Source organism: Trachinotus anak, unplaced genomic scaffold, assembly GCF_046630095.1.
Source record: "Trachinotus anak isolate AG129_WGS33_773 ecotype Australia unplaced genomic scaffold, CSIRO_AGI_Tana_v1 ptg000009l, whole genome shotgun sequence".
NCBI lineage: Eukaryota > Metazoa > Chordata > Actinopteri > Carangiformes > Carangidae > Trachinotus > Trachinotus anak.
The window spans coordinates 5,407,957-5,420,655 of record NW_027273860.1 but is presented as its reverse complement, the minus strand read 5'-3'; the positions used below and the strand labels follow the sequence as shown (position 1 = coordinate 5,420,655).

General features: G+C 42.7%; 1 protein-coding gene across 1 annotated transcript; it reads left to right on the top strand.

Moving 5' to 3' along the window:
• Positions 1–2,326: 2,326 nt before the first annotated feature.
• On the top strand, positions 2,327–11,940 carry nell3 (NELL (neural EGFL like) family member 3). The gene is made up of 5 exons (XM_071484718.1): positions 2,327–2,531; positions 2,745–3,447; positions 3,983–4,542; positions 5,057–5,123; positions 5,368–11,940. Exons 1-5 carry the CDS (start codon positions 2,472–2,474, stop codon positions 6,903–6,905), a joined length of 2,928 nt encoding a protein of 975 aa, XP_071340819.1. The 5' UTR covers positions 2,327–2,471; the 3' UTR covers positions 6,906–11,940.
• Positions 11,941–12,699: the final 759 nt, after the last annotated feature.

Genomic DNA, 12,699 nt, shown 5'->3' with positions numbered 1-12,699 from the left:
GGTACAGGCATGTGTCCCAACCACCCTCATTTCCTCCCTCTCTCAGGGGTTGACAAACAGATGGACACCAAAGGCAGCCTCCCATTAGCTCCAAGCATCTCCTAAACACAAGCATGCCAGTGCCTCGGAGAACATTTCTCAAATAAATACTCTGATTAATGGTTGTGGAGCTCGGCAGCAGAGAGTGGGGTGATTTTTCTCTTTGTTGTGTCTTTGCAGTCACTCTTCAGCCACTGAGGGTGGTCCAGCAGAGGGGGTACTGATAATGGTTTTTGCCAGTATATGTTGCAGCTCATACATCACAGCACAGAGTCAGGAAAATGCAAAAGACAGTTATTTTTAGGAAGCTTATCAAATTTTGTGCATGACAAATAAAGTAGGAACTGGTTGCAATACAAAGCACAGTCTGTTGGTTTCAAAGAATTACAAAACCCCAGATGGTAAGGCGTAAGACGTAACAGAGGGCATATTTTTAAACCATTATTCTCTGTCATGTTGAATCTGAGTGCTCCAACACACCTCTTAATACCTGTCTTGGGCTTCAGCCCTGAAAGAAAATGGGGTGATAATGACAAAACCAGTGGACACCTTGCAAAACGATAGAGCGTTCGTTAAATGTAATACTGCAGAGGACAAACTGTCACTATGATGATGTGAAAAGTGATGCATACTAGGAGTGTTGCAGTGCCCTCTGTTTGTACTTTGCTGTACTGTACGTGCCAAACGCTATTGAACTCAGTGGGTGGTGTGGAGCAGTTTATGCTACCAGCCTGCATTGCTTATTTCTTTGCGGTGCAATAATCCACACTCCAAGTTTACGCCAGTAAAGTAACTGCCAATTAGCTGGATGTTTTTCTATGTTTGTGACTGATTTGGGTTCCCGTGGGCCCCCATGCTCTCCCTGGCCAGATTTATTTGCCAACAGGATCCAACAAACAAGGAAAGTGAGGTTTGTTTTTATTAATATAAGTCAAACTTGGCTCTATTTGGAAGCCCATTTCTGCCAGGAAAAGGAAAAATTGGATGAAAACTGGTAAAAAAAAAAAATGAAAAAATAAAAACTCATGGTAAGTGGAAATACTGAATGATTATGATAATTACAAAACTTATGGGATAAATAATTATGAATTTTGACTGAAATAGTATCTCACAATTTTTTACCTAACACCAAACTATAAGGAAACAAGTTCCACTTATGAGACATGGCCTAAGTCAAACCTAGAAGAAAATATGTAAAATTATTTTTTGAGATAAACCAATCAAGATTACGAGATTATTTGTGAAAATTATAAGATAATAAATCCGTGAGAAAATAAGTCAAAGAGTGGTAATGATAATTGGGTAAACAAAAAATTTATAAATACACAGAAATTTGAGCCAAGAGGTCAAAATTATGAGATAAAAAGGGAAAATATTGATTTACAAGATACTGGATATGAGATATGAAATTAAAATGGAGATAATTAATCAAATTTATGGGAGGAAAGTCTAAAGTATGAGACATTATATCACACATATGTGATACTAACTCAAAACTACGGGGAAATTTAATGTCAAGATAAGTGAAAATTATTAGGTAAATCAAGATTAAATTGTATCAAAAGTTTGACATACTGAGTCAAAACTATGAGATGTTAAGTATAAATGTTGATTCAATAAGTCAAAATCAAAATGTGGTATTTTCATTGTCATCGTTTTAAAATTTCCCCCCTTTTATATTTCTTTACTTGGCAGTAATTGTCTTCCATACCTGCCTGACCTTGAAATAATCAAACACAAAACTGCGCCAGCATCTGCCAAACTACAAAACAGCCCACCACACATCAGCCTCAGATAACCTGCCGCTGGACGTGTGGTTATGCAGAAGCACTGAAATGAGAGTGAAGGAGAGGGTCCAAAAACCAGCTGTGGGTTTCACATTCCTGACTTCTACCATAGGTCTCTTCAACAACAGTTTGACCTCTGTTGGCTCTGTCTATAAAGAGGAGCGCTCGGTGTTGACAAGGCCAGTATAACATGAAGAAAGCTGGCTTGAAATCCAGAAGCTGTCTCAACATTCAGACTGCGCTAAACAAAAAAACACCGCCACTTTTTGCATCTTGGATGGCCACAGGGTCAAAGGGAAGTCAACAGTGAGTGAAATGAGAAGTGACAGCCATTGGGAAAAAGATGACAAGAGTTGGAGAACATCATTTTTTTTTGGCAATGCATGGACAAGATTTCCACTTCCATTTTTTCTTTTAACATGAAAACAGAAGTCATGTATCTCTCTGCTGTGATTTAGAAAATGTTTCTTCTTCATCCTCAATGGGGAATTCCTGCATGGAGAACAGGGAAGGTGAAGGGTTAATTTGTGGCCGGGGAAACCTGATGCTAATTAAGTCTTTGGAATGCCACATACTGACATTGTAGTGCAGAAGCCCTGGGAGTGGGTCAGGCATGGAGAGAGCCAGCAGTAATGCGTGTGTCTAATGTTTTTATTCCTCACTGACAGTCGGGAAAGCCAGTCTCACCAAACCCTGGGACTGAAGGTGATGGTCTGTCAGGAGCTGCTGATCAAGAGTCTCGGTGTCAAGTGTGATAAAGTTTGTTTTCAGTTGTGACAGGGGAGACTGTATGTTTGAGGTTTTTTTTTTTTTTTTTTTAACTTGAATCCCAGAGCAGTTTTTGGCGTCTTCAAAGATTTATTTCCATATTCTCCTTTTGGGAATCTAAAGCTGAACTCGCATTTTCTTCTTTTGCAGGTAGAGAGGGATATTAAAACTGATGCAAAAAAAATGGTTTCACTGACATCAGTGCTGTTGCTGCTGCTCTCCTCGGTGTCACTGCACAGCACCGCGCAAGCTGTCGCAGAGATTTGCCGGGGGACGCACTGCTACGGCGGGGAAACCGGCGATCCAAGACCGTGCACCGGAGCGCACTGTCCTGGGGGCAGATCCTCCAGACCGCCGCGGCACTTTAATCCGACCACGCAGGGGAGAGCGGTGCAGGCAGCTGGCAGCCAACACTACGCGTACCCGAGCTCTCCAAGAGCTGCGTCGGAAGCTCATCCCGCCGTCCAGCCGCTCCGCGGGCGGCACAGCGGCGACGGCAGCGGCGTGACGCGGATGAGAGCGCCCGAAGTTTCACCTGCAGGGTGCACCGATGCGGACTGCGCTGCTCTTGGGAAACAATTTCCACCCACAAATGACACCCGAGACTGTAGAGGGATCGAGTGCAGACTGCCCCTGAGGGTACGGCCAAGAGCTCGGGCAAAGTCCTGTGTGGGTGAGGGATGTCTGGCCGGTTCAGAGGAGAGCGTCTCCTCTGCCGCCAGCCAGCTCCCTCCCGTCCATCTGTCCGACAGAGCCGCGCAGTTTCTGGGAGATTTTCCGGAGTTTGGCTATCCTTCGTCGGAAATTGGCGGGGCGCCTCTGGGTGTGCAGCTCACATGTGACATCAAGCCAGGTCTGCTATCTTCATCATCAGTGTCATCGAAAATTTTAGCTGTTGTTTTTATAGGTTGATCCATCCTACTTCTTCCAAATGTCATATATTGCATGCAAGAAGAAGGAAACATATTGTGCACAATTGTAAAGTCTAACCACATGCACATTTGTCTTTATTGACTTCAACCTCCTTTTCCCACCTGTGGTCAGCAAAAGGGGGGATTATGGTCTGAAAGCAAAGGAAGACTGTGTCGACCTTCAGACCAAAAATATGATCTGCAGAGCAGCTAGAGGAGCTGGACTGGAAGAATGTCTCAGAGTCAATTGTCCAGAAAATGTAGAGTGCTTTGATGTTGATCCATATAGGAAACTTTCAGTACACTTGAAAAGACTGGGCTAAGTAACTGGGGTCACTGGGTGTTCACACTTTGTGCCAGCAGTTTGCTGAAATTTGACTTCTGAATCAGACTTAATCTCATTTAATCACTTCCTTCACTGCAGCGTTTCACAGTGAGCCTGATCCCATTTTTCACTCTGCATTATTTTCATCTAAGGTGAGAATGAAGTTCCCTCAGAGGACGCCCTCATCCTGCACCTCCAGCTGGCCAAGGGGCAGGAGAAGCTGGTGGAGGCCCTGCGAGCCCAGCAGATGGTCATCCGCGACCTGCAGCAGAAGCTCGCCGACCAACAGGAGGCGCTGCTGTCTCAGCAGCGTGAAATCCTGGAGCAGCAGCGGCGCATGTACGAGCAGATGGACGTGGTGAAGGCCCAGTACGGCCTCCTCTCAGACACCGTCAAGCAGGTTTCCTTCCAGGGCCTGCAGGGCGAGCTGCAGAGCTACTTTGAGAGCCACTTGGCGGGTCTGCAGAGCCAAGCCCGCAGCCACCTGCAGAAGTCCTACGCCGTCCACAAGATGGACGTGGACTCAAAAGTGATGGATGTAGTCGGGGAGGCTAACTTCCCTCAGCCTCTGCTGGGATGCCCGTCACCCTGCGGATCAGAGGAGTTCTGTGATTTTCAGAGGGACCCACCTCAGTGTGAAAAGTGCACCATGTGTCCACCAGGCTTCTTCCTGATCTCACAGTGTTCTCCGACTGCAGACCGAATGTGCCAGGTACTGTCCTTTAAAATACCGATGCTTGCTTTTCAACAAGAACTGGTCACAGGATTGAACCATTTTCACGATGGTGAAACTAACAACTATCCTGTTTTGGCCTGTTTTCAAACCAGATATCTGTGTTATTTGAAAAAAAAAAAACCTTCTGCAAACAAAAGTGGGAATAGGTTACATCTGTTAGTTGTGGTGCCAACTGATGATATCAACCAGTGGTTTTCCAGGCTATGCCAGCAATGCCCAAACATAACAACAGCTGGTTTGAAGTGAAAATGTTGAATGATCTCATCGCTGATTGGAATAAACTTTCATAGATCCTGGCCTATTTTTCTCAGTATCAAGTCAGCTCTCGAGTTAATGAACACCAGCACAAAATATCAGCTATCTGCAGTTTGCGGAACATAAGCAATGTTACAGGTATCAGCTTTCCAAAACACAGTCAAATTCAGTTGAACTCAGATATTTATATTCAAAATGAATCCATGAGGATAATATAAATGTGTATGAATTGCAGGACAGAGACGAATGCCTTGAATTACCAAACATTTGTGGAGAGCGAGTGAAGTGCCTCAACACCCCAGGTGAGTTTAAACACTGCTTACGGTGCTGATAATAAACTTAAAACTTATTCTATAATCATGGACAGAAGAAGTATTATCTCCGAGTTATTTACATTTTAGAACCTTTTCCCACCAGTTTATTTAAAACTGAAAGAATGTAAGCATTTTTAGTACCAATAAAACAAACATTATACTGAATCACTTGTCTGCAGAGCTGTTCGACCCTGTTTTTACACCTTAGTTTCTCTGTTCTTGAACTACGCAGGAGGGTTCAGGTGTCTGGGAGTCTCTGAGAGAGAGGCAGTGATGGGCTTGTGTGGTCACGACTACTTCTACAACCAGGAGCTGCAGGAGTGCCAGGCCTGTTCAGACTGTGATGGAGAGCCTGTCACTGTTCCCTGCACAGCCATCAGCGACGCTGTCTGCGGACAGGTTCCAGAGAGCCGACTCTCCCATTCTTGGGCGGCGAATGTGGCAGTTCCCTCTGCCAGGACCCCTGGCGCCCACATCTTCCCTGGGCTTCAGCTAAACATCCGAGGGAAGGAGGGCAGCGATTTACTATCAAACGAGGCGGGGAAGGTGACCTTCCTGCAGCATGGCCTGGTGTGGTTGGATCATAACTTTGCAATAAAGCACAGCTGCAGGAACTTCCTCCAGGTGGGAATGAGGCTCAACGGGAGCCAGGAGGAGGAGGGCCGTGACCTCAGCGGCGTTCGCATTGAGCAGCCGGATGGGAAGTACTTTCAGGGAGTCAGCGTCAGCAGCGGCGTGGAGGTCGAGCCTAATCACACCTTCACTCTGCTGCTGAAGAGTCCGAATCAACACTGCAACCAGAGCAAGGACCTTCACGTGTACGACGTCATCGCCCCCTCTTTAAGTCTGCTCTGGCTGTCTCATGATACCGGCGCTGTTGCCATGACAGCTCAGATGTCCCTGTTGGTGCACTACCAGACCAGCTACCGCCCGACTTTCCGTATGACCTCAGTGTCTGACCCGTATATGATCAGCCTGACCCATGACAACCGTGGCGTGCGCTTCACAGAGAGCGGTGTGGTTAAGTTTGTCCTCCAGCAGGCGCTGTACTCCATGGGCCACACCTGCATTCGAGAGGGTTTCTCCCTGATTGCGTACACTAACCGCAACGGCACCGGCCAGGAGGCGATGCAGGCTTTCAAGACGGGCGTCAACTACAGGGACACCTCCATCACCCTCTCCGGTGCCGTGAGCGTGGACAGCGGGGACACGCTCAGCTTCGAGGTCACGTCTCCGTCGCAGTGCAACATCCGTTATTTTGGGGACAGCACTGGGATCAGCATGCTGAGCCTTATCTGGATTCCCTCAGCTGTGTCGTCAGCCTTGACTGCTACTGTGTCCAGGACGGGTCTTCCCTTTGGAGCAGTCAGGAATAAACCGCTGCTGTTCCAGCAGATCAGCTCAGACACGCCGCAGGTTCACCTGGCCCGCTCAGGTGAGCCAAACAGCAGGAAGAACTTTATATTCCACGAGAAAGGGACAGCAAACATAGCCCTCAACCTGAAGATGATCCACTCCTGTAATATAGTAAAACTCACTTTGCAGCGGGTGGGGGGTCCAGGTCAGAGCGGGCAGGGAGGTCCTGTGGCTCAGCAGGTGTCTGGATACATGCCTGAGGGGAGTGAGTGGGCCAGTATAGGGCTGAGGGCCTCATTTCAGGTGCAGAACGGCACAGCTGTGTATGTGACTCTGGACTGTATCCGTGGACGAGTTAACCAGATAACACATGAGGGAGGCACTAATATTTCAGTCCTCTGGGTTGCAGTGTGATCCAAGAAAGGATGGATCCTCATGGAGCCTAGATGTCATTAATACATTTTGTGAGGAAAAAAAAAAAGGACAGTTTTGCACAACATTGAATTGCAGAGCAGATTCAACAATTTACCAAATCAAGGAAGAATACTGGTGGATGACAAACGTATTCATCAATTCTACATATTTTGTCATATTATTGTTTTAAATGTATATTTCATCACCTGTTTAGACTTTTATTGTGAAATCGTTTTTGGGTATGATTTACATATTATAAGTACTGCTTTCGCTTGAAGTACTTCGGCTGGTTGAGCAGTGACCAATTCTACTTTGAATGTCTAAGAGTGTGTGTGTGTGTGTGTGTGTGTGTGTGTGTGTGTGTGTGTGTGTGTGTGTGTGTGTGTGTATGTGTGTGTGTGTTTACTGTATGTGTGTGTGTACATATGAGTGCAGTGGTGCTAATACATATATATGTATGTGTGTACGTGTGTACACACACATTGGCATGCCTACTTTTGCATATGCATATGAATCTTTTGATATGTATATCCTTCCATCCCTGCATATATTTAACATGCATCCTGTATGTAACAAATCTTTGTGTATTTTATCACCAAGCCTTTAAAGCAGTAGTTTGACATTTTGGGAAATGAGCTTTATACGTAACCACTCTCAGTAGCCGGTTAGCATAGCTTAGCATAAACACTAGAAACTAAGGGAAACAGCTAGCCTGCCATCTCTAAATCTCACTAATTACACATATCTTTGGTTTTGGTTTGAGATAAAAACCGGGTTGATGCCAAAACCCAAAGTTTGTTAAATGACATAGTTACATTTAGCAGATGTTGGGTTTTGCTCATGAATAGAATGTTGGTGTTTTATGTGTCACGATGGCGTTGGCATACGACATTTGGAAGACAAGTTTACAACACAACATAAAACCAACAAAATATCAACGTCAGCTGTCGTCAGTGTTCTTTGTCAAATTGACGTTGGCATTAGACGCTGTCTGTGGCCAGCTGCATGCCTGCAGGAGACTATATTTCACCCTGTGAAAAACAGGGGTTTTTCACAGGGTTGTTTCTTGACGGGGACCGGGAGTCTATGTTGGTTACCTGGAAAATGCTCAGAGTCAAAACAAACCCTCCCCAAGTGGCAAATAGTTGCTTTTTTTCATCAAAGAAGTGCAAACAACGAGGTGTTGGCTGGTGGATTTCAAAACCTTTGGACAGTGTCAGGCTAGCTGTTTCTTTCCATCCTCTGTCTTTGTGCTAAGCTAAGCTAATACACCGCTCTTGATACCTTCACATTCACCGTACAGACATGAGAGCGGTATCGAAGTTCTTGTCTAACTTTCGGCCAAAATAAGAAAACTTCCCAAAACGTTGAACTATTCCTTTAATGCTCTGAGTTTATCATGAAAGAACAATACACTAATGCAATGTAGTAAACTTTAAAGAATGAGTTTTTGTATTTGATGATGTTTTTTGATGATATTTATTTGCCTTTTATACAACAAGACTTTTGTATTTACTCTATGGAATGCATATATATATATATAATATATATATATATTTCTCAGACATGAGCAATACAGAAAAAAACAATGTCAAGTATATGGTAAAGCACTGAGTAGGAAGTGTTGATATTCAAATACATGCAGTGATAGCTTCTATCATACACCTATTTGCACATGTTTAACATAGTATTGTGGAATGTGCAAACATTTGTCATTCTTCTGCCTAAATACTGTTTCCCTGTGAAGAGCTGCCCATGCATATCGTTGCTAATTGCCTCTGTGTGTGTTCTGTCCTCTAAACAATTAGGCATAATTAAGTGTTTCAGAAAGTTGGCAGTGGAATTCTTCAGCTTTACTCTCACTTCATTACGGTTAATGATTTTCTTTGTGTGTGTGTGGTTGGGTTCCTTGCACGCGTCTTGTGGAACGTCAATGCATGTAACTCCCGTTCAACACCAAATAAAAATGTACATATATTTTGCCAGAAAAGAAATTTCACTCTAGTTTGTGGGTTTTACTCCAGAATACAGGACCTAAAAGTTTCCAGTGTTTATCCACAACAATCACAGATAAAATATATTGTATAATGTTAATGAATGATTACAGTTTATGTATTTTATTTAGTATAATGTGCACCTAAAACATTCCAAAGTAAACCACATCATTCAACCTCTCTCTTCTGAGCTTTATTCCAGTACCTTGACAATGATTTTAAAGTTGACGTATGCATCTTGACAATCAACATTTCATACTGAATACCCATTATTTTCCATTAAGTTAAAGGGTAAAAGTTTAACATTCAGACATTACTCATTCCGTTTAATCTCAAACATATTGAACCTATTTAACAGCAACCCTATTCAGCAGCAAAGGTGCCAAAATTGCAGACATAATACCTGGAAAATCATACACTGTATTTTCCTCTCAATTGGTCTTAATCAAGTTCAAATTATTCTTCCATCTATTACCTATAGGAGAGCTGTTCTTTGGCTTAAACATAACAAATAGCCTGTGAGACGGCAAAAAAAAAAAGTCTGCTTGTGAGAAACAATCAAATGTTTCTGTCGGTTGCCTGAATTGAAAACAGGTGTTTCAGTGGAGCAGTGCACCAGATGTCTGACGCTGCAGATCAAATGAGACTCACAGCGCATGAAGAAGTGCAGACATCAGAGAGCGAAATGGGGACAGAGAAACAGAACAGAAACAAGAAAAAAAACAAAAAAAACAGAGGAGAGGCGGGTGTATGTAAAAACTCTGTCTTTAAAGCTTCTAATAAATATTTTATATCTTACCAACACTGTAACAAATAAATGCGTGTAATGTAAAAGGGTTCGCTTGTAGTGGTGAAGCCACAGAGACTTAGCACCAAACTTTGTTGCCCTTGTTTGACTCTATGGTTTTTATTTTTTTTTTTTATTCTTTTTTTTTGTTATATTTAGACTCTTTAGTCTGAAACTTTAGTTTTGGTTGTACTTCTGACAAATTCCAGTGTCATCAACCTCATTTCCAGCAGCTGTTTCCAGCTAAAAAAACCACTCTGCTAAGCACACTTTATGCTTCCTGCCTTGCACTAAATAACAGACAGACAAAGTTTGGAAGAGGAAATATTTCCTGCTGGAAGCGAGGAGGCCAGGTGGCCAGAAACATGACTGCGGACTCTGGAAGATAGAACACGTTTTTAAAAATCCAGCAGCTAATTGTCTCCATCAGCAGTAATTACCCACACCTCAGTCCATAGTCTATACACAGTATTTGCACACTGGAGGAACTAGCATACATTGATCACTACTAAAAGCAACAATTCAAAATAGCTACTACTCTTTCTACAGTCAGGTCACGTTACACCCAGCAAGACTCATTAAACGCAAACAATCTGCACACAGAGGGAATTCCTTGCTAACATGTTAGCTGAAATAACCTCATGAGGCAGCGGTGTGTTTTTTAGGTTTTTGTGGAGCTCTGCTATCTCTACTTTTAATGCAGCTTAAAATGATTTTAGGGTAAAAATTTACAGATCGTCTAGTGGAAAAACAGATTTTTTTGGCCCCTCAGGAGCAGTGGAAATTAGCTGTAAACACAACACCCTTTAAGTGATTTCTCATATGGTAAACTTGTTAGCAAATAGTTGCCATTTGACACATTCAGCAGATACAGAGCAGCATTGTCATTCACCAGGAGTCGTGTTTCTGGGCACCTGGTGAATGTAAAACCAATATCCACTCTCTCTTTAGATCTGTTTCTGGTCTCTACCATAGGAAAATACCTGGCTCTTAGTTGCTAAAAGCACCATTATTAACTTTGTGTAGCATTTGGTGATGGGAAGGTAGAATACAAGCAGTTTTTACAGCTTTGTGAGCAAATGAATAGCTGCTCTCTGCAATGAGAGCAGTGAGAGTTAACCCAAAAAAAAAAAAAAAAAAGAAAATTATAAATTGGGCTGAAAAACCAAAACAATGAGGTGACAGTTGTTATTACCCTCTGTAGAGCTGACGGCGGTCACAGAGTTGGGTAATAATTCTTTGTGGGTTCATTATGGGACATCCCTCTTTTGTGATCAAATAAAATGTTGAGCGGCTTTAAAAGAGGAACATGCTAATTCTGCATTTTATCACGCAGGTTAATGTACGTGTTCGTCTTTCAAGATAAGACGCCACAGTGAACATCGACTAACCGAAGAATTTCATGTTTCAGAAATTCAACTCAGAGATGCCATGCAGTTTGATGGGCCACAGACTTGCATGCTGGTGTATGTGTGGCAAAACAGAGAGACATCGTTCATCACCACAGTGCATCTGTTGTGAGTTTATTTGCTTTCTGAGGGTTTTTGTGTTTGGAGTTCGCTCAAACAGTCAATGGCATGCGAGGAAGTTCCCCTAACAGAACAGAGATCTCTGATGATTCCAAAAGCACAACTGTTTCAACAACTAATTGATCCAGCACGTATAATATTATGTTTTTTTCTGAATGAGAATCTGCCTCGTTTTTGAAAAAAAAAAAACGATCTGCCTCGTTTTTGAAAAAAAAAAGCCATGTGGTGTGATGTAAATGGACACATCAGTCGCTGTGATTTGTGGTCGAGGTGAACACCTTCCTAACCCAAACCTGGCCCCCGTCTGCTCCGATGTTGACTTAAAAAGGACAAAGCCGGAGACAGGCTCACTTTAATCAGAAGCGGATGTTACTGTAAGAGCCAGGGCCTTTTGTCTACAGGGAAATTTTGAGGCCATGTGGTCAGGTTTGTTGCTGACAAACCTTCACGCTGTGTGTTACAGTGGTACTGTATGGGGTGTGATGAAAATTTGTAATGATCCAGATTGATGGTTTCTTCAGAGAATAAATCACATGAAATTTGTCTAAATAGGGAAAATAAATCCATTGAATAGTATGAAATGTCTTCATCCTGCAACATTAAATTAAACAGCCGGAAACCACTTATGTATTCTGCAAAGTTGTGTTACAGTTTGGTACCAATTTTTGTGTTCTTAGTAAGTCAATCAATCTAACAATCCCTAATTTCTTTATAGGTCTGGCCATATTTTAATCAAAGATTTCATCTTTCTGTTATACTGTAATGCCAAAAACCTAAAATCATGCGCATTAACTCATAGAAGTAGGTTAATTCCTGTTGTGTCTGAACAGAAGAGATATTGTGCTCAAGAAAAAAAATATGAGACCACGTCATTGACCTGGTTCCAGATGACGTTTCCTCCAAGATGTTTTTAAATTTATCTCCTGAGTTGAAAGAATAGTGGTTTCCTGTGCACTGTGGCTTTTTTCCAACCCACCAGTGACACTTAACTTTCCAAACTTTTCAGACTCAGTCTAATTGTAGGTAAGTGAGGCTTGGTTGATGACCCATGATTGCGAAAGCTATGGTCATGAACGGCTGAACGAAATAAGTAATTCATTCATCAATACGTTTTAATTGCAGTTCCTTCTTTGCCACACAAACAAGAGTAAACGCTAATGGCTCCATGAGGCTGTACAACACTTAGGCACATTAGTGTTTTGGGATAAATGCAAAGTCAGAATGCTAATATCCCAGTGTTTCCTATGTTGGGATTCTTAATTTAGCATGTTAGCGTTCTGAACTAAAGCACTGGACACATTAAAAGTTTGGCCTGATAATTCAACTAGATGCAAAAGTTAAGGGATAAGTAAAGTTATTACAGCTAATTCTGAGGGGAACATGAATGTCTGTAATGAATTTCACAAAAATCTATCACTGAGTGGTTAAGATGTTTGAGCCCAGACTTTGCCACCTATAGAGCCGTGCAGTATGCTTTATGAGGT